At 46.1% G+C, this 19,789-nt stretch overlaps 1 protein-coding gene and 1 long non-coding RNA gene across 4 annotated transcripts in view; one reads left to right on the top strand and one right to left on the bottom strand.

Annotated features, from left to right (window-relative positions):
* LOC309565207 overlaps window positions 1–19,789 on the top strand; it is a 1,884,446-nt gene that overhangs the window by 21,134 nt on the left and 1,843,523 nt on the right. The gene's annotated exons all lie outside the window — the stretch shown is intronic.
* The window catches only part of MAPK8IP1 (mitogen-activated protein kinase 8 interacting protein 1), a 183,898-nt gene that overhangs the window by 57,577 nt on the left and 106,532 nt on the right, over window positions 1–19,789 (bottom strand). For all 3 annotated transcript variants that reach the window (XM_082270002.1, XM_082270003.1, XM_082270004.1), the window contains exon 2: window positions 6,852–6,966. In XM_082270002.1, coding sequence (XP_082126128.1) covers window positions 6,852–6,966 — 115 coding nt within the window. The remainder of the gene's footprint in view (window positions 1–6,851; window positions 6,967–19,789) is intronic.

Genomic DNA, 19,789 nt, shown 5'->3' with positions numbered 1-19,789 from the left:
CCAAACTGTATTGATTAACTGAAGTGTAGAAAAGAGAGGTCACCGACCTGCACATACTGCCTGGCAGCACAGCCTGGATCACAAGACTGGCTGATCACAGATCTATTAGTAGGTAAAACAGTTCATGTATACAGATTTTAAAGTGGATCTAAAGCTAAAATATTTTTAGAAGCGCGTGTTAACGGGTTAGAGCACCTGTTAGGTTTTTATTATTTATGGCAATTTAACCGCTTGCCGATCGTCTACTGTATATATACGGCAGTAAGGTGGCTCTCCTACCTAGTATGTGATCCTGCACTTCCTGATCTGGGGCGTGCATGCTTGCCACCAGCGACACTCTACCACTGTGATTAGACAGGGGTTAGAACCCCTGTTAGGTTTTTTATTATTTATGGCATTTTAACCGCTTGCCGTGTATATATACGGCAGCAAGGTAGCTCTCCTACCTAGTATGTGATGCTGCACTTAAAGATCTGGGGCACGCATGCGCACCGCCAACAACATACTACCACTGTGATTAGACAGGGGTTAGAACCCCTGTTAGGTTTTTTATTATTTATGGCATTTTAACCGCTTGCCGACCGTATACTGTATATATACGGCAGCAAGGTGGCTCTCCTACCTAGTATGTGATCCTGCACTTCCGGATCTGAGGCGCTGGCGACCCACTACCACTGTGATTAGACAGAAGTTAGAGTCCCTGTTAGGTTTTTATTATTTATGCCAATTTAACCGCTTGCCGACCGTATACTGTACTGTATATATACAGCAGTAAGGTGGCTCTCCTACCTAGTACGTGATCCTGCACATGCGGATCTGGGGCGCCGGCGACACACTACCACTGTGATTAGACACAGCGGGTGCCGATTTGCAGGTACACCGCTGGCACTCGCCAATCTTTCGGCAGACAGCTGTTCTGGCTCTCTACCTATGTAAACAAGGCAGATTGCCATTCTGTCAGTAGGTAAGGCATGGATCCTGTGTTTCTGCAAAGATCAAGCACCTCCTCCACAGTGAGAAAACACCCCCTAGGCACACAGTTAACCCCCTGATGTTAACCCCTTGCCTGCCGGTGCCATTAGTACAGTGACAGTGCATATTTTTAGCACTGATTACTGTATTAGTGTCACTGGTCCCCACAAAGTGACAAAAGTGTCAGTTAGGTGTCTGATTTGTCTGCTGCAATGTCGCAGTCCCGGTATAAGTCGCTGATCGCCACCATTACTAGTAAAAAATAAATAAAAATTCCATAAATATATCCCATAGTTTGTAGATGCAATAACGTTTGCACAAACCAATCAATATACGCTTACTGGGATTTGTTTTTAACCAAAATTATGTAACAGAATACAGATTGGCCTAAATTGAAGAAATTTTACTTTTTTAGTTTTTTTTATTGGATATGTTTGATAGAGGAAAGTAAAAAATATATATTTTTTAATATTGTTGGTCTTTTTTTGTTTTATATTGGAGGTTTTTTAAAAATTGTCCATTGTCTTTTTTTCTTTGGTTATAGCGAAAAAATTGAAAAACCGCAGAGGTGATCAAATACCACCAAAAGAAAGCTCTATTTGTGGGAAAAATAAATCAATTTTATTCGGGTACAGCATCGCACGACCGCGCAATTGTCAGTTAAAGTAACGCAGTGCCGAATCGCAAAAAAAAATTGCAAAACATGGCCTGGTCATGAACGCGGTTGTAAACCCTAGAAAAAAAAAAAAACCTGCAAGACAAAGGCATAATGGGCTAGTATGCATCGCTGCGGGCGCTGCCATGATCCCTCGCTGTCTCTTCCGGGTTCGGCGGCTCCGGCGCGGTGATTGGCCGGAAGAGACGGCTCCGGCGCGATGATTGGCCGGAGCCGCGATGACGTCACTCCCGCGCATTTCCGGCAAGCTCCCGGCAAATTAATTGAAGGTCCCACCGGACCTTCAGAGCGCATGCGCTGCTCGTGAGAGCGGCTGCATGCACTGTAAATATCTCCTAAACCATGCCGGTTTAGGAGATATTATTTGTACCTACAGGTAAGCCTTATTATAGGCTTACCTGTAGGTAAAAGTGTCAAAAAGCGGGATACTACCGCTTTAAGTGAGGTCAAATCCAACATTGTCAGCTGTCACCAGATTGTCCAATAGGGACACTTGTTTCAGTGACAGCTGTCTAAGGGCTCAGTCATATGCGAGGCTGCCTGCGGTTGAGCCACGTTTTTACCACACCTCAACCACTACCCCCTTTAGCTGCAGAGGCAGCAGCCAGGGGGTGTACACATGCTGCGGCTATGGTGCCTTGCTTCATGGCCGCAGGGAATATTATACCCCTGTCACTTTTGGCGCCAGCCGAACACATATGGGGCTGCTCTGCAAGAACCCTGCAACCACATGCAATGATTGCGGTTTTGGCATGCTAGTGCGGGGATCAATGGGTTAAAGCAGACAGTGAGGCGGTGATACAATGCCTTCTCACTGCCTGTCAAATGCTCTCTAAAGAGCGATCCAAGCGTGGAACGCTCTTCATAGAGCACTGCTAGTGTAAATGTGCCCGCAAAGGTGACCACACACTATACAATCTGATTGTACCATCTTCTTTGGATCCCCTGATTTGATACTAATGGAATGGATTGTTTTGCTGTGTCCTGATATGGCAGTTTAGGGAGAGAACAGAGACAGGAGAATTCATTGAAGCGGCCGCCTCTTTTCTTGAAACACCCAACTCCTCCAGGCAGATTCTGTTCTAGAAACGATAGCAGCCAATCAAATTGCGTCTGCGGCACCACAAGTCTCATCTTGGCTTGGACGGCTGGAGAGAAGATGGAACCGCCTGTAGAAAGGCCCGGACATCTGTGGGGCTCCCTACACGGCCATATGGGCAGCATATGAAATGAATGTACGGGGAACAGAGACCCACATAGAGATGGCAGAGACTCAGCTAGGCAGAGCAGCCAATGCTAATTCTCTGCCTGGATTGCAGAGAACAGAGCCGGCTGGACGTCTCTTCCTGGACCGTCTTCTACTGACATCAGTGCTAAAACCTAAAGGGCAACTCCGGCCAAATACCATTACAATTCAAACACAGGAACCGTTTTACCTGCCAAAAAATTGGTGCATACTCTAAGGATCCGCTCAGACTTGCTGAGTTGTATGATTGTAAGCCATAACGAGGCAGCTGACAGGACAGTTCTGCACACTCCATGCTGCTGCAGCACTTCTTTTCTGTTCTTTGAACTACCTGTGGACATTGCCGCAACACAGAAGCCCATTGTGAGCCTTCTACCTCCTGTATGTCTACCTATATACTCCCTTCTCCTGCCCATCATACATCATATTACAGGAGGGATACCCTACCTACAGCCTGATTTTTATTTCTGCTGGTCTGTGACAAATCAGTATGAAGGCACGACTCAGGAACGGAAAAATGAATTAGGGATAGACTGATTATCGGCAAGGGCGATATATTGGTGGCCGATATGCACTTTCCCCGATATATTGGTATCAGCCCCCAGAACTGGCCGATATTTGCCAATATTTTTGTGACGTCATTCTGCCTTCTTAGGCTGCCTCCCTCGCCTTGGACAGCCTAGTCTGGAGTCGGGAATAGTCTCGCGGGAGTGTATCACAGCCATACACTCACCCACAGAAGCCCGGTGCCAGCCAGCCACCCACATCCACAGGCCCTGTACCAGCCAGCCAGCCAGCCACCCACAGGCCCTGTACCAGCCAGCCTCCCACAGCCCCTGTGCCAGCCACCCACCCACCACAGAGTGCCAGCCAGCCACCCACAGACAGGGTTCCAGCCAGCCACCCACCACAGGGTGCCAGACAGCCAGCCACCCACAGACAGGGTTCCAGACAGCCAGCCACCCACAGACAGGGTTCCAGACAGCCAGCCACCCACAGACAGGGTTCCAGACAGCCAGCCACCCACAGACAGGGTGCCAGACAGCCAGCCAGCCACAGGCACTGTACCAGAGAGCCGCCCACAGGCCCTGTACTAGCCAGACACCCACAGCCCTTGTGCCAGCCATCCACCTACCACAGGGTGCAAGCCAGCCACCCACCACAGGGTGCCAGCCAGCCAGCCACCCACCACAGGGTGCCAGCCAGCCAGCCATCGGCCACAGGGTGCCAGACAGCCAGCTATCGACCACAGGGTGCCAGCCAGCCATCCACCATAGGGTGCCAGCAAGCCAGTCACCCACCACAGGGTGTCAGCCAGCCACCAACCACAGGGTGCCAGCCAGCCAGCCACCCACCACAGGGTGCCAGCCACCCACCACAGGGTGCCAGTCAGCCATCCAACACAGGGTGCCAGCAAGCCAGCCACCCACCACAGGTTGCCAGCCAGCCAGCCACCCACCACAGGGTGCCAGCCACCCACCACAGGGTGCCAGTCAGCCATCCAACACAGGGTGCCTGCAAGCCAGCCACCCACCACAGGGTGCCAGACAGCCAGCCATTAAGCATTAAACAAAAATTAACATGTTCAGTACCAGATTTGTAACAAAATTTTTATTTTTCCAAACTTTAAATGTACAAAATATCGGCCCATATCGGCCGAAACCGATACGTTGTGACCAAAATATCGGTATCGGCCCTGAAAAAAACATATCGGTCTTTCCCTAAAATGAATGCACAACTTTTGCAGAATATATAAGTGCAATAAGTGCCGGTTAACACATATGCGATGTGGGAACCCTGCGAATCCACTGCAGGTTATCGCATAACATTAGAATCGCAGGCAGTTCCCACCACCATATGCGAATCGCTGGGGGTGTCAATACAAAATGAATGACACTCCCAGATCAGTTTGCATATCGCAGTGTGAACTGTCAGTTCGGACCTGAATCGGATCACATAGGTGTGAACACCCATGTGATCCGATTCTGGTGCGAACCCAAAATAGGGTGCTGTGCGACTTTGGTCTGAATGCGATGCAAATTCAGCCATACAATCTGTATGGCTGAATTTGCATCGCACAGACATCGCATGTGATTTGCAGAGCAGTGCGGTCCGAATCACATGCGATGTCTGTCATGTGATTCAGATTTCTGTCAAGGGTGTTTTATAGTAATGTCTGGTTTTCTTCCCTAATGCGTTACTAAACCCCCGTTTTTAAATTAAAATAATAAACATGTTATACTTATCGGCTCTTTGTAATGGTTTTGCACAGAGCACCCCTGATCCTCTTCTTCTGGGGTCCCCCACCGACACTCTAGGCCCCTCCTTTGGTGGGTTCCCCCACAGAAAGCCGCTTTCCATGGCGGCATCCGTGCGAGCGAGCTCCCGTGTCACAGACAGTGGGACAGTGGGCTAAATTGACACAGACAGTGGGACTTTGCCCCGCTCCCGTGTCACAGCTTTTGATTGACAGCAATGGCTTTTGCTGCTATGAATTTGTCCAATGAGGAGAGAGACAGCGGCGGATCGGGTCAGGCTCAGGTAAGAAAACGGGGGGGCTGCTGCAGCACAGAAGATTTTTGTACCTAATGCATAGAATGCATTAAGGTGAAAAACTCTAAGGCTTTAGAACCATATTAGGGCCCCATTCACATTAGGCAATTTGGAATCGCCCAATCACAGCTGATCACATCTACACAGACTTGAAGATTATCGGCAGTCCTTTCCTCACGTGTGTATGAGGAAAGGAGTGCAGGTAACCAGCAAAGCTGTAAGCACACTGTTTAGACAATAATCAGTGCAGCCTAATCAGTGCTAATCAGTGCCCATCAGTGCAGGTTATCAGTGCCCATCAGTGCAGCTTATCAGTGCCCATAGTGCAGCTTATCAGTGCTGCCTATTAGTGCCCATCAGTGCTGCCTAATCAGTGCCCATCAGTGCAGCCTCATCAGTGCTGCCTCATCAGTGCCGCCTCATCAGTGCCGCCTCATCAGTGCCGCCTCATCAGTGCCCATCAGTGCCGCCTCATCAGAGCACATCAGTGAAGAAGAAAATTACTTATTAGCAAAATCTTATTACAGAAACACGGAAAAAATGAAAATTTAATTTGGGTACAGTGTTGCATGACCGCGCAATTGTCATTCCAGTCATTCGCCGTCACTTCCAGTTTGCGATGACTCCTGGGAGCTGAACGTCATCGCTCCCAGGAATCAATGCGCCTGCACCGGCACCGCTCGTCAATTCCGGTGCAAGCGCGGCATTCCCTGCTATACAGCTTCTGGGCATGCCCAGAAGCTGTGCAGGGATGCCGCGCCTGCCCCGGAAGTGACGAGCGGGGTCGGTGCAGGGCATTGTGGGACTCCGACGTCACGGAAGAGGACACGAAGAGGGACGCTGCGTCTTCAGCTGCCCACACCTGAGATGGCAGCGCTGGAGAAGAACTTTTCAAGGTAAGTATTTCTGCTTACAGGTAAGTGCGACCCGGGACAGTTCAGAGGCAATCCATTATGGAATGTACTAGCCCTGACTGTCCCGGGGCTATTTTTAGCTCAAATTGACCCCCGAGGCCGAAACTCCGCTTTAACAAAGTATTTTGGTGCTGCCGAATGATGCAAAATAATCAACAATATTCCACCCTAGCCAATCTTTATGAAATCGATCAGAAGAGAAGTTATGACTATTTAATTGAATTTGATTGTTTTGATTGAATCACACATCAATCAGATAATAAAATTGAAGCGTCTGTGCCCACCATTATTCCAGCCCTTTTTTTTACATTTTGGATGGAGTCTGGAGATTATTGTAGAGGTTTTTATTGCTGTGGCCCCATTAGGGAGATTTGGATTCTTCTATCGCCCATATAGGAAATCCTGAATATATCGACTAATACTAAACACACACACATCATATCCATACAGAGAACAGCAAGCATGGCTTGGTGTTGGATTTTCTGCTCACCTTGCAGTGTCGGCTATCATTGCAGTGCAAACTGATTCCACATTCATCTGTGATTTCGGTGATCTCGGATAAATCTTCATCTTCAAATTCTTCCAGTGTAATGTCATGCGTAAGCCTGGTGAAAATAACAGCGGGCATGAGGACATCATCAGCGCGCCATAAGCATTAACAACAATTACTGAACGATATACAAATTTGTATCAGACAAGCACATGTGCACTACCGATCCATCTATGTCTCCATGCTCCTAGCATTTCTAGCTGCAGCCATTTTGAGTAAGGGCAGATGATTCATGTAGCATTTACTTCCTGGAATCCATCTGCCCTTAGCTCAGGCATGCAGACAGGAAGGTGTGCTTAGTAGAGAAAGCCCCTCCTCCCCTCCTCCAGATGAAAGAAAAAATAAATGCCCTGTTACATGTACCGGTTTATTATCCTAGTCATTTGGCTCTGCATACGTATGCTATTTGTCAATAAAAACCTTTGTAAAATAATGAAAAAAATGCCCATGAAGACTCCTGTGATAAGTGACATCATTTTAGCCTAGGCCAGAAACCAGGAAGCAAAGTTTTTAAAACAAGTAAATATTATTATTATTATACAGGATTATATAGTGCCAACAGTTTGCTCAGCTCTTTGCAACGTTAGGGCAAACAGTACAATTACAATACAATTCAATACAGGAGGAATCAGAGCTCTTTAGAGCTTACAATCTAAAACAATATAATCTACCTTCCTATTTGCTAATGCTAGTGGCATAAGGATATATATATATATATATATATATATATATATATATATATATATATATATATTGTCCTGGAAATTTTATAGATAGGCAACTCCTATCCTCATATTGAGTAGTGATTTATTAATTAATAATAATTACTGTAGGAGGGAACAGACACAAAAGATACACTCAGCATCTTTCCAAATCACTGTTCTACTTTATTTGACAAAATTGAAGGTTTTTATACACATGATTATGTAGGTATCACATTAATATTACAATTGTACTTTTATAGTAACAAGGGGCGTAACATAGGCAGGCTAATTCTAATCTAATTCTAAAAGAATGCAACATGTAATGAAAACATTATTAATGCAGTGTGCAATACATACAAAAAATAATACAATAATATACAGAACTTACAAATTTCCTGTGCAATCTTTTACAAATTTTTTGGCCAGGACTACCTCCACCTAAGCATATGAAGGCTCCAGATTAACCACTTGCCGACCGCTCACTCGAGCTCTACTGCGGCAAAGTGGTTAGTTATCGTCCAGCGACGTAGACCTACGTCGCTGGACTCCTCCCCTTGTGGGCGGTGCTCGCGCGCCGCCGGAGGCTCGCTCCTGCTGTATTCAGTCACAGCGGGAGTCGGGCCAGGGGAGGAGCGGCGGCGATCGGCGCTGCTCTTCCCCGATCGTCGGGGAATCGAGTTTGGAGATCCGCCCGCTTGTGTAAACAGAGCGGGCGGATCTCCTAAGTGACAGGCAGGGTCAGATTGCAGGGTTCAGCGTAGCTGGACATCCGATCTGTCCCTGTGTCACTCAGTCACCTCCCCCCACACATGTTATTAAGCACCAGGCATACACCCTTCCTCTCCAATAAAATTAACCCCTTCCCTGCCAGTGTCATTTTTACAGTAACAGTGCATTTTTATAGCACTGATTACTGTAGTAATGTCACTGGTACCCCCAAACGTGTCAAAAATGTCAGTCAAGGGTCCGATCTGTTCGCCGCAATGTCGCAGTCCCGCAAAAAAAATCACAGATCGCCGCTATTACGAGTTAAAAAAAACCCACCAAAAATGACAGAAATCTTTCCCTTAGTTAGTAAACGCAATAACTTTTGCGCAAACCAATCAAAATACGCTTATTGTGATTTTTTTTTACCAAACATAGGTAGCAGAAAACAAATTGGTCAAAAATTTAAAAAAATTTTGATTTTTAAATTTTTTTGGGGGGGGGGGGGGGAATTTCATATAAAAAAGTGTGAAAAATATTGTTATTTTTTCTAAATTTACGCTCTTTTTTTGTTTATAGCGCAAAAAGTAAAAATCGCACAGGTAATCAAATACCACCAAAAGAAAGCTCTGTTTGTGGGAAAAAAAGGATGTAAATTTTGTTTGGGTACGGCCTCGCACGACCGCGCGATTGTCTGTTAAAGTCGCACAGTGCCGAATCGCAAAAAGTGGCCTGGACGTAAGACAGCAAAATCCTCCGGTGGTAAAGTGGTTAAAGGTGACAGCAGGTATGGTTAGTGATCAAAATATTGATCAAAAAAGAGTAGATTGGAAATTTGTAAGTTCTGTATATTATTGTATTCTATTTCGTATGTATTGCACACTGCACTCATTGTGCACATGGCACTAATAATGTTTCCGTTACATATTTGCATTCTAGAATTAGCCTGCCTATGTTACGCCCCTTGTTACCATAAAAGTACAATTGTAATATTAATGTGATGCTCACATAATCATGTGTATAAAAACCTTCAATTGTGTCAAATAAAGCAGAACAGTGATTTGGAAAGATGCGGAGCGTATCTTTTGTGTCTGTTCCCTCCTGCAGTAGTTATTATTAATTTGGGATCACTAATCAATGTGAAGATAGGAGTTGCCCATCTATAAAATTTCCAGAATATATTCACACACCAGAGGGCACTGTATTTTATTATAATATTTCACAGCAATCAATCAGCCTCTCTGGCGGCATTTTACACCTTGTTTTTAGTCTTAATAAACCCATTACTGTAAAATAAGGAAAAATGTCCCTAGGAATACAGCCCCGACCATATAAAATGTTGTGTGGCGTATTTCCATGACCCTTTCCACCTAGGACACAATATTCTGCCAATATCAATCTAATTTAATTACAATGGGTTAAATTAAATAATTTGCTCATTAAACTGTCATCCGCTACCTAATTAAACCTAGATTATTGTAATGGGAAAATAAGCAGGGAGCGGAAGCTGCACACATCACCCACTCATCCTTACTGAATACAGCTGTGCGAAGAGCAGCTACTGTACCCCACAGCAGACTTTCATCCTTATCAGTATACAGAGGCAAAAATAATAATAATAATAAGTTACTGGTTTCTATGGGTTAGTGGAACTTTTCTTTTCTTGTTTAGTTTTGGATAGGGTGGGAGGGAGTTAAAATATGTTAGGTTTTTATTTCCATGTGTGACTCAATAGAAATATTTTCCCTTACTTCCTGTCCTTGTGACACCTATACAAAAAAAGGAGGGGTGCGGTTGTTACTAGGATGGCAGGCGATGATGGGTAGATTGCAACCGACCACTCCATGCCACCTCTCAGACTTCAGATCAGAGCGGCATTGTGAATGCAAAGCTGGGGGGGAACTCCTCCTTGGCTCTGACTTCTTATATGACACAGGCAAGGGGAGACCTGGGAGGACTTCCCTCACTCTGATGAGTGCCACTGCATCTGAGGTCTGGTGAGTACATTTTACAGAGGGAGGGGAGTGTTTGTACCAGAAGGTGGTATTTTTGGTTGTGTGTGGGTGGGGGGGGGGGGGGGGGAAGATGTGTGTTCATTACTTCTGACCTTTGCATTACATACTGTTGACCTCTGAACTCTGCGCTAATTACTCCTGACCCTCAGCAATACATACTACTGACCTTTGAATGATGTGTTACTTACTCCTGACCCTGACACTCAGCAATACACATTACGGAACTCTGAATGCTGTTACTTACTCCAGGCACTTGGCAATATATACTACCGAACTCTGTGTTACTTACTCCTGACACTCAGCAAGACATACTACTGACCTCTGAACTCTGCGCTAATTACTCCTGACCCTTAGCAATACATACTACTGACCTTTGAATGATGTGTTACTTACTCCTGAAACTCAGCAAGACATACTACTGACCTCTAAACTCTGTGTTACTTACTCCTGAAACTCAGCAAGACATAATACTGACCTCTTAAATCTGTGTTACTTACTTCTGACCATGACACTTGGCAAGACATACTACTGACCTCTGAACTCTGTGTTACTTACTCCTGACCCTGACACTTGACAAGACATACTACTGACCTCTGAACTCTGTGTTACTTACTCCTGAAACTCAGCAAGACATACTACTGACCTCTGAACTCTGTGTTACTTTCTCCTGACCCTGACACTTGGCAAGACATACTACTGACCTCTGAACTCTGTGTTACTTACTCCTGAAACTCAGCAAGACATACTACTGACCTCTGAACTCTGTGTTACTTTCTCCTGACCCTGACACTTGGCAAGACATACTACTGACCTCTGAACTCTGTGTTACTTACTCCTGAAACTCAGCAAGACATACTACTGACCTCTGAACTCTGTGTTACTTACTCCTGACCCTGACACTTGGCAAAACATACTACTGACCTCTGAGTTACTTACTCCTGAAACTCAGCAAGACATACTACTGACCTCTGAACTCTGTTACTTACTCCTGACCCTTGGCAAGACATACTACTGACCTCTGAACGCTGTGTTACTTACTCCTGAAACTCAGCAAGACATAATACTGACCTCTAAACTCTGTGTTACTTACTTCTGACCATGACACTTGGCAAGACATACTACTGACCTCTGAACTCTGTGTTACTTACTCCTGAAACTCAGCAAGACATACTACTGACCTCTGAACTCTGTGTTACTTACTCCTGAAACTCAGCAAGACATACTACTGACCTCTGAACTCTGTGTTACTTACTCCTGAAACTCAGCAAGACATACTACTGACCTCTGAACTCGGTGTTACTTACTCCTGACCCTTGGCAAGACATACTACTGACCTCTGAACGCTGTGTTACTTACTCCTGAAACTCAGCAAGACATAATACTGACCTCTAAACTCTGTGTTACTTACTCCTGACCATGACACTTTGCAAGAAATGCATTCTATGCATGAAGATAAAAAGCCTTCTGTGTGCAGCATCCTTCCCAGTCCTCCTAATACTTACCTGAGCCCCCTCTCTATCCAGCGATGTCCAAGAGTGCCTCAGCCATCTCCTGATTGGCGGAGACACAGCAGTGGCTCCATTGGCTCCTGCTGCTGTCAATCAAACTCGGTTAGCCAATGAGGAGAGGGGGCGAGGCCAAACTGCAGCTCCATTTCTAAATGGATACATGGAACTGCAGCACAGATTGGGTGCTCCCATAGCAAGCTGCTTGCTGTGGGGGTGCTCAAAAGGAGGGAGGGGCCAGAAGCTCCAGCTAGGGACCTGAGAAGAGGAGGATCTGGGCTGCCCTGTGCAAAACCAACTGCACAGAGGTGGTAAGTATGACATGTTTGTTATTTTCATAGATAAAAAAAATGAGACTTTACAATCAAACTGTGTGCCTAACCAGTGTTTTTGTGTACTGTGTGGTGCTTTTACTAAGGGAAGTGACTGTTTTTTTCCCCCTGGGACACAAAACCCATCAGTTTTGCCCTGTCATAATGGCGTTTCGTCTTGTTTTACATAGGCAGAGCTCCGTTCTCTTTCTCCGCCCAATGATCGGCGGGTGCTGGCGGATATCCATTGCCCGGCACCCACAAATCGGTAGCGTGTGTGCCCCCTAGGCGGAAGTGCAGAATCATGTATATGTACACACATGATTCTGTCTGCACAGAACGGCTGCCAAAGCAATCCTCTGCCTGCTACCACCACCTCCCCCCACCTAGGACCGCACTCACTGGGAGGTATTGACCCCCTCTATGAGAATAAGGACATGAGAATAAGGCAGGTCGATCCCCGCTGAGCAAAACTGAGTCTGTCTGGCGCACCACCCCTGTGAAAGGGGCCTGAGGGATTCCTGCTTTAGGGGGAGTGTATGACTGGTGGCGTCTAGAAACATTCTAAGGGTGTCAATAACAGGCTGTGTGCTGGAGCTCCCATCCCCTGTTCCCCTGGATCCCTTGGAGTCCATGACACCTGCCAGAAGTGCATAGTTCACAACATTTGAAAAAAATTTCCAGGGACACTTTGCAGCACCCCTATCAATTACTTATAGGGCTGCAACTAACGATTAATTTGTCTGTCGACGAATCTATCGATTATTTTTACGATTAGTCGACTAATCTAACGATTATTTTTATTTTATTTTTTTTTGCTTAATTGAGTGTTTTTTTGATTAGCTAATTAATCCTGTAATTAATACAGACCCCATCAGTAAGCCCCCCTCTCAGTACAGACCCCTCAGTAAGCCCCCCTCCCAGTACAGACCCCTCAGTAAGCCCCCCTCCCAGTACAGACCCCTCAGTAAGCCCCCCTCCCAGTACAGACCCCTCAGTAAGCCCCCTTCAAGCACAGACCCCTCAGTAAGCCCCCTCCCAGTACAGACCCCTCAGTAAGCCCCCTTCCAGTACAGACCCCACAGTAAGCCCTCCCACCTAGTACAGACCACTTAGTAAACCCCCCTCCCATTACAGACCCCTCAGTAAGCCCCTTCCAGTACAGACCCCTCAGTAAGCCCTCCCACCTAGTACAGACCATTACAAGCCGCCACAGTACAGTACAAGCCGCCATCTTGGTTTCAAACTTCAACCACAACTTTATTAATACGAACAAAAGCAAACCTGAAAAAGAATGTAAACTTTTTTTTCACTTGGTTTTTAAAACAAATGAGGCTGACCATTTTATAGCAGGGAATGGAAAATGTGAATACCAGAAAGTGGAAGCAACCATTGCTATGCGGAACTCAATTGTGGGGGTTTGAGTTTCTGGCCGGAAGGGTTTGGAAGGGATACATCCAGTGTAGCGCCGCACATGTGACATCTCTGAGTACCTCGGTGATCGGGGAGAATGGCGAAGGTGTTGCGGCAGAAGCTGTGGCGGAGTACGGGGGTGCTGGAGACGGTCAGCGCTCACCCTGAACAGCTCCTCAGGTATTAATGGTCCTCTTGTCTCCGACATCGGTGTGGACGGAGCCCGGGGGGGATTTCACCCGGCCGGCAATGCTTAAAGCGGCGCTGCGGGCCGGCCGTATCTTGGTATCCCGGTAGGCAAGTCCGGCTAGGGGGCGTGTCACGACACGTGTTGACGCGTCAACGCCTTTCACGCACTTCAACGTTTTTTCGTAGTCGACTACGTCGACGCGCCGTTGCAGCCCTAATTACTTACCACACCCACTTCCCTGAAGCTCCGCCCACTCCACATAATTAATCTCCGCCTACTTATCATCAGATTATAGGGTCTACTAAATGAAGAGAGTATTACAGGAAATTGAAAAGGGAATTTCAAACTTAAGGCCAAAGTAGCAGAGTTGGAATAATTCTCCCATTCAGCTGCACTACTTCTGCCTAAAGTTTAAAATTCTCATCACAATTCCCTGCATTTCTAAAGTGTCAAATGTGCTCAGGTGTGACCATACAAAAATGTTATATGTAAATATAAATAAAGTGTAAATAAGTACATTGCCGGGACAATGTAAATTACCCGCGACAGGCTCCTATTTGCCGGAACTGTCCCGGCGAGAACGGGACAGTTGGCAAGTATGGAAGTGCCTCATGCAGATAGCAGAAGAATGAGAAAGGACACACAAATGACACTATGGGCTTTGGATTGAGGCAAGTACAAGGCAAGTAGGAGGATACACTTTGTTCATTTTTTATTTCAGAGGTTTACAACCAATGCAGGGACCTTGATCTTGATTTTATTTTAACCACTTGCCGACTGCCTAACAACGATTTACGTCGGCAGTCAGCCCCTCACAGGCAAAGCGTCCCGTTCGCTCACGGACCCCCCCCCCACTCGCGATTGTCCGGTACAGCGGGAGAAAGGCAGGCGGCTAATGTAAACACAGCCGCCTGTCATTCTCCCCTATGTAAGAATGGAGATCATACGGTTCTGCTATATAGGACCGTTGATCTCTGTTCTTACACCTCAAGCCACATCCAATCACAGTTAGAAGCACGCCCCTAGGGACACACTTAACCCCTCCCTCTCAAAAAAAAGTTAACCCCTTCACTACCAGTGTCATTTTTACAGTAACAGTGCATATGTATAGCACTGATTACTGTAGTAATGTCACTGGTAACCCCAAAAGTGTCAAAAATGTCAGTCAAGGGTTCGATCTGTCCGTCAGCAATGTCGCAGATCACCGCCATTACTCCTTAAAAAAAAAAAAAAACAACAACAATGACAAAAATCTTTCCCTTAGTTAGTAAACGCAATAACTTCTGCGCAAACCAATCAAAATACGCTTATTGCGATTTTTTTTACCAAACATATGTAACAGAAAACAAATTGGCCTAAAATGTTAAAAAATTTAGATTTTTTTGGGGGAATTTCATATAAAAAAATGTGAAAAATATTGTTATTTTTGCAAAATTGTCGCTCTTTTTTTGTTTATAGCGCATGATCAAAAAAATCGCACAGGTGATCAAATACCACCAAAAGAAAGCTCTATTTGTGGGGGAAAAAGGACGTCAATTTCATTTGGGTACAGCGTCGCCCGACCGCGCAATTGTCCGTTAAACTCAAGCAGTGCCGAATCGCAAAATAGGCCCTGGTCAGGAAGGGGGTAAAATCTTCCAGGGCTTAAGTGGTTAATTTGTTATACTTAGTGATTTTAATAGCTCCTCATTTTTAATCCACGTCCGGCTTTTTTTAATTAGAACAAGGCTGATTTTTTATTCCCAAACGGGGCACCCCAGAGCTTTAAAGATCTTAGTCATCAGAAATCTCCTTCCATACATTATACATGGCTGCCTACATCTGTTCATTCTCCTTTAATGCACAAAGCTGCTGGGCATTCATGCATCTGTTTCCGTCTCTGGCAGACAGTCAGGACACAGACAGACAGTAAATCCCTCAAGCCAACTCGCAGTTCATGCAAATCTTTCAAAGACAAGAAAAGCCACTGGGCTTGTTATCTCACACCGCCAGATCCGCAACGACGCAAACCGGGCCCGCCCCTTTTATACAAATCAGCAGGCAAAAAATATCCCAGCGCCATCCCATCCCAGTTGGTGTCACTGGTGACATTCAGGGGTCAGGCCGGGTTGCTGGGTGCAACTCTGTGCCTCAACGTTTCTGCTGAAAGATCCATGTGTCATGCCGTAACCGATCGGAATCTACCCGTTTATATACGCTTCACGTCCGTAAATAGATAAAAACTATTTTTTGTTGCGATAATTATTACGAATTAATAGCAAATTACCTCCTGTTACAACGCCATGTAGCCAGCCTCAGACCCCACACTTAGGCTACGTTCACATGTGGGCGTAGTGGATCATGGGCAGAATCACCGCGATTCTGCCCGCGATCCGGAAATCATTGCAAATCGTGGGACGCCTGTGCGATTCCCGTGATTTGCAACGGCACCCCAAGCTGTGCGATGTTGCCGCGTTTTCCGCCTGCCAAAACGCGGTAACATCGCGCAAACACAATCGCGGGACGCATGACGCACAAAAGAAGCTCTTGTACCTTTTTTGGGCGTCATGCGTCCCGCGATTCTGTTTGCGCAATGTTACCGCGATTCGGCAGGCGGAAATCGCGGCAACATCGCACAGCGTTTAGGGTGCCATTGTAAATCACGGGCATCGCACAGGCGTCCCGCGATTTGCAATGATTTCCGGATCGCGGGCAGAATCACGGTGATTCTGCCCGTGATCCGCTACGCCCACATGTGAACGTAGCCTCACTTGTGCTATAGCCAGAGAGCTCCGATGAATAGCGTAACCACTTCTGGACCGGAAGGATTTCCCCCCTTAATGACCAGGCCATTTTTTGTGATACAGCACTGCATTATTTTAACTGAAAATTGCACAGTTGTGCGACGCTGTACGGAAATAAGATTGATGTTTTTTTTCCCCCCACAAATAGAGCTTTCTTTTGGTGGTATTTGATCACCTCTGCGATTTTAATTTTTTACACTATAAACAAAAAAAAGAGCAGCAATTCTGGAAAAAATATATATTTTTCACATTCTGCTTCATAACACACACCCCCCCCCCCCCCCCCCCCCCAAATGTAAAAACCAAAATTTTTCATCCTTTCAGGCCAATTTGTATTCTGCTACACATTTTGGTAAAAAAAAAAAAAAAAAAAAAAAAATCGCAAGAAGCATATTTTGATTGGTTTGCGCAAAAGTTGTCACGTCTACAAACTAAGGGAAAGATTTATGCAATTTTTATTTATTTATTCATTTTTTACTAGTAATGGCAGCGATCTGCGATTTTTAGCGGGACTGCGACATTGCGGCGGACAGATCGGACCCCTAAATGACATTAATAAAATTTTTGGGGGTACCAGTGACATTACTACAGTAATCAGTGCTAAAAATATGCACTGTTACTGTAATAATGACATTGGCAGGGAAGGGGTTAACACAGTGGTGATCAAAGGGTTAAATGTGAGCCTAGGGGAGTGTTTTCTAACTGTGGGAGGAGTGCTTGTGAAATGATCATAGAGATCTGTGTTCCTATATAGAAGGATCATAGGCGCTCTGTGATCATTTCAGAGAGAAGAACGGTCAGCTGTGTTTACAACAGCTGACCGTCCTTCTCTTTTAGCGGGGAAAGATCGCGGGTGTCCCCTGGATCGGCATCCCTGCTGCCTAGTGGGGTGGGAGCGCCAGAGGCGCGTGCTCACTCCCCCCCCCCCCCAGCACCACACACGCGACCAATGTAGGGCTATGTCGTTTCGCATAGCTGTGCCAGCCTGCCGCAGTAAATCTGCAACTGGCGGTTGGCAAGTGGTTAAAGGGTAACTCCACTTTTGTTGGAAAAAAGAAGTATTAATATAGCGTATACAATTGTGACACAAGTCATATTGGTATTGGATGTATTTAAAAATGGCCTTTCCCTTTCAATCTGCAGCGCCTTTAATGCAATATGGCTACAAAGATGGTGTACAGAACCCTCCCCCCAGATACACTATATTACCAAAAGTATTGGAAACTGGAACAGGTGCATCTGAACTCCTACCTCCTGTGCAATGCCTGGTGATTCCTCAAGAACACAGCCTGTGAAGTCTCTGTAGCAGGCGTCCCAATACTTTTGGTAATATAATGTATGTAATTTCCTGCTTGTGTGATTGGCTGACTGATACTAAAATACAAATCAGATTATGAGCATCTCTTGGTGAAATACTTTCAAAGAGAAATCCTGTTTAAAGGGATGCAGACTCTGCCACTTTCTTCATTCAAGCCCTGCAGGTGCAGCAGCTGATTGATAATCATACAACCATATAAAAAAATTTGAAAAATATTGTTATTTTTTCAAAATTTACGCTTTTTTTTTTCGCTTATAGCACAAAAAGTAAAAATCGTACAGCTGATCAAATACCACCAAAAGAAAGCTCTGTTTGTGGGGAAAAAAAGACGTCAATTTCGTTTAGGTACATCATCGCACGACCGCGCAATTTTCCGTTAAAGTCACGCAGTGCCGAATCGCAAAATAGGGCCTGGTCAGGAAGGGGGTAAAATCTTCCAGGGCTTAAGTGGTTAACCATGTGACTAGAGCCAGAGGCTCTAAAAAAAAGGTTGGGCTCAGGGCACAGAGCACCGTGCGCCCCGAGCCCACCCAGTTGCGTGACAATAGCGAATTAATATTCGCTATTGTCACACGGATCCGCCTCCTGGCCAATCAGTAAGCGGGTCCTGAGACCTGTTTCCTGATTGGCTGGAAATAGAAGCCATGCCATTGGGCATGGGGGAGGAGACGCTTCTACTGAGGGGGGAGAAGCCGAAGCTGCCGCCGCTGAGCGTGAGTGGGCCGTGGGGGGGGGGCGGGGTCCTGGTGGGGGCTGGGGGGGGGGGGTGTATGGTGCAGTCCGCCTGCGCCCCCCCCCCCTGGCCCATGGAGCACCAGCCACCACTGACCGGCATTTAGCCAGCATTAAGTCAGCGTCAAGAGGCATTTTTCTCACTCTCAGAGTCCCATTCTGTTGTATATAGTCGAGCCAGAGAAGTATCCCACTCATTCCCTTCCCCCATCCAAGTTCCTAAAATAAATACAAAACCCAAAAATGCCGGACTGTTTCTTGTCTCAGTGCTCACACTTGGAGAACGGGCTTAAATGTGCTGTTGTTACTAGCGGTAACCCTGGCAAACCAACATCCAGTACAAAGGCTGGAAATCCTGCTACATATGTAATGTAAGTGCTTGTGCGATTGGATAGAAATTGGCTGGATTGTATAATGTTATCCTCATATTACAGGTTTGGTAAATTTTAATTAGACTGCACAGAGATTACACAATCAGATTGTAGTGTGTATGGTCACTCTAAGTTCCTATTCACATTGGCACGTCAGTGTGGTAAATTCTGGCAGTTTGGGTGCATTTTTAATGTGCTACAATAGTCTGTCAGAACCCGGCAATGGCCAAATGATGATTCTATTCACATTGCCGTGGGTAAAGCACAAAAAGTAGGACATGTCATGCTCAGCAGGCGATCCTGTCTGCCAATACGATACATAGAAGTATAGCGCTTCCCTCATAGGAGCCACTGGTTAGGATGGGCCCTCTGTTCTTTGCCTCAAATTCATTAGGAATTTCAGCACCTCTGACACACCAGGTTGAGTGTACAAACATAGAATATCACAGCAAATCACTGAGCGCCGGTTCACATATATGCGATGTAGCACCCTACAGGTAGGTGCTAGGTAAATGCATGGTGGGCCTTGTCTACCTAACAGCATGGCCATGATTGTTTTTTGGCTAGGGTGTCATGGCTTCCAGGTGTGCCTGCTGAGAGGGGAGTCTCCCCACTGGCTCTGTGAGAGGCTTCTCATAGGGCAGTGGAGGAAACCCAATCAGGGACACATTCAGGATTGTAACTACCCCAGAAGGCAGATTCGGCTGCAAAGGATTCTGGGAGTGGATATAAGTATGAGGGGAGTGCGTTGCTCAGGGTCTTTTGGCGGGAGCAGAGTCCCAGGAGGGAGAGAACGGCTGTCTCTCCTCCTGTCTGAGGAAGGTGGATGTC

This window comes from Pelophylax lessonae (assembly GCF_965119305.1).
Source record: "Pelophylax lessonae genome assembly, chromosome: 10".
Lineage (NCBI taxonomy): Eukaryota > Metazoa > Chordata > Amphibia > Anura > Ranidae > Pelophylax > Pelophylax lessonae.
Note: the sequence above shows the minus strand (reverse complement) of the source record. Positions and strands in the feature narration are given on the sequence as shown.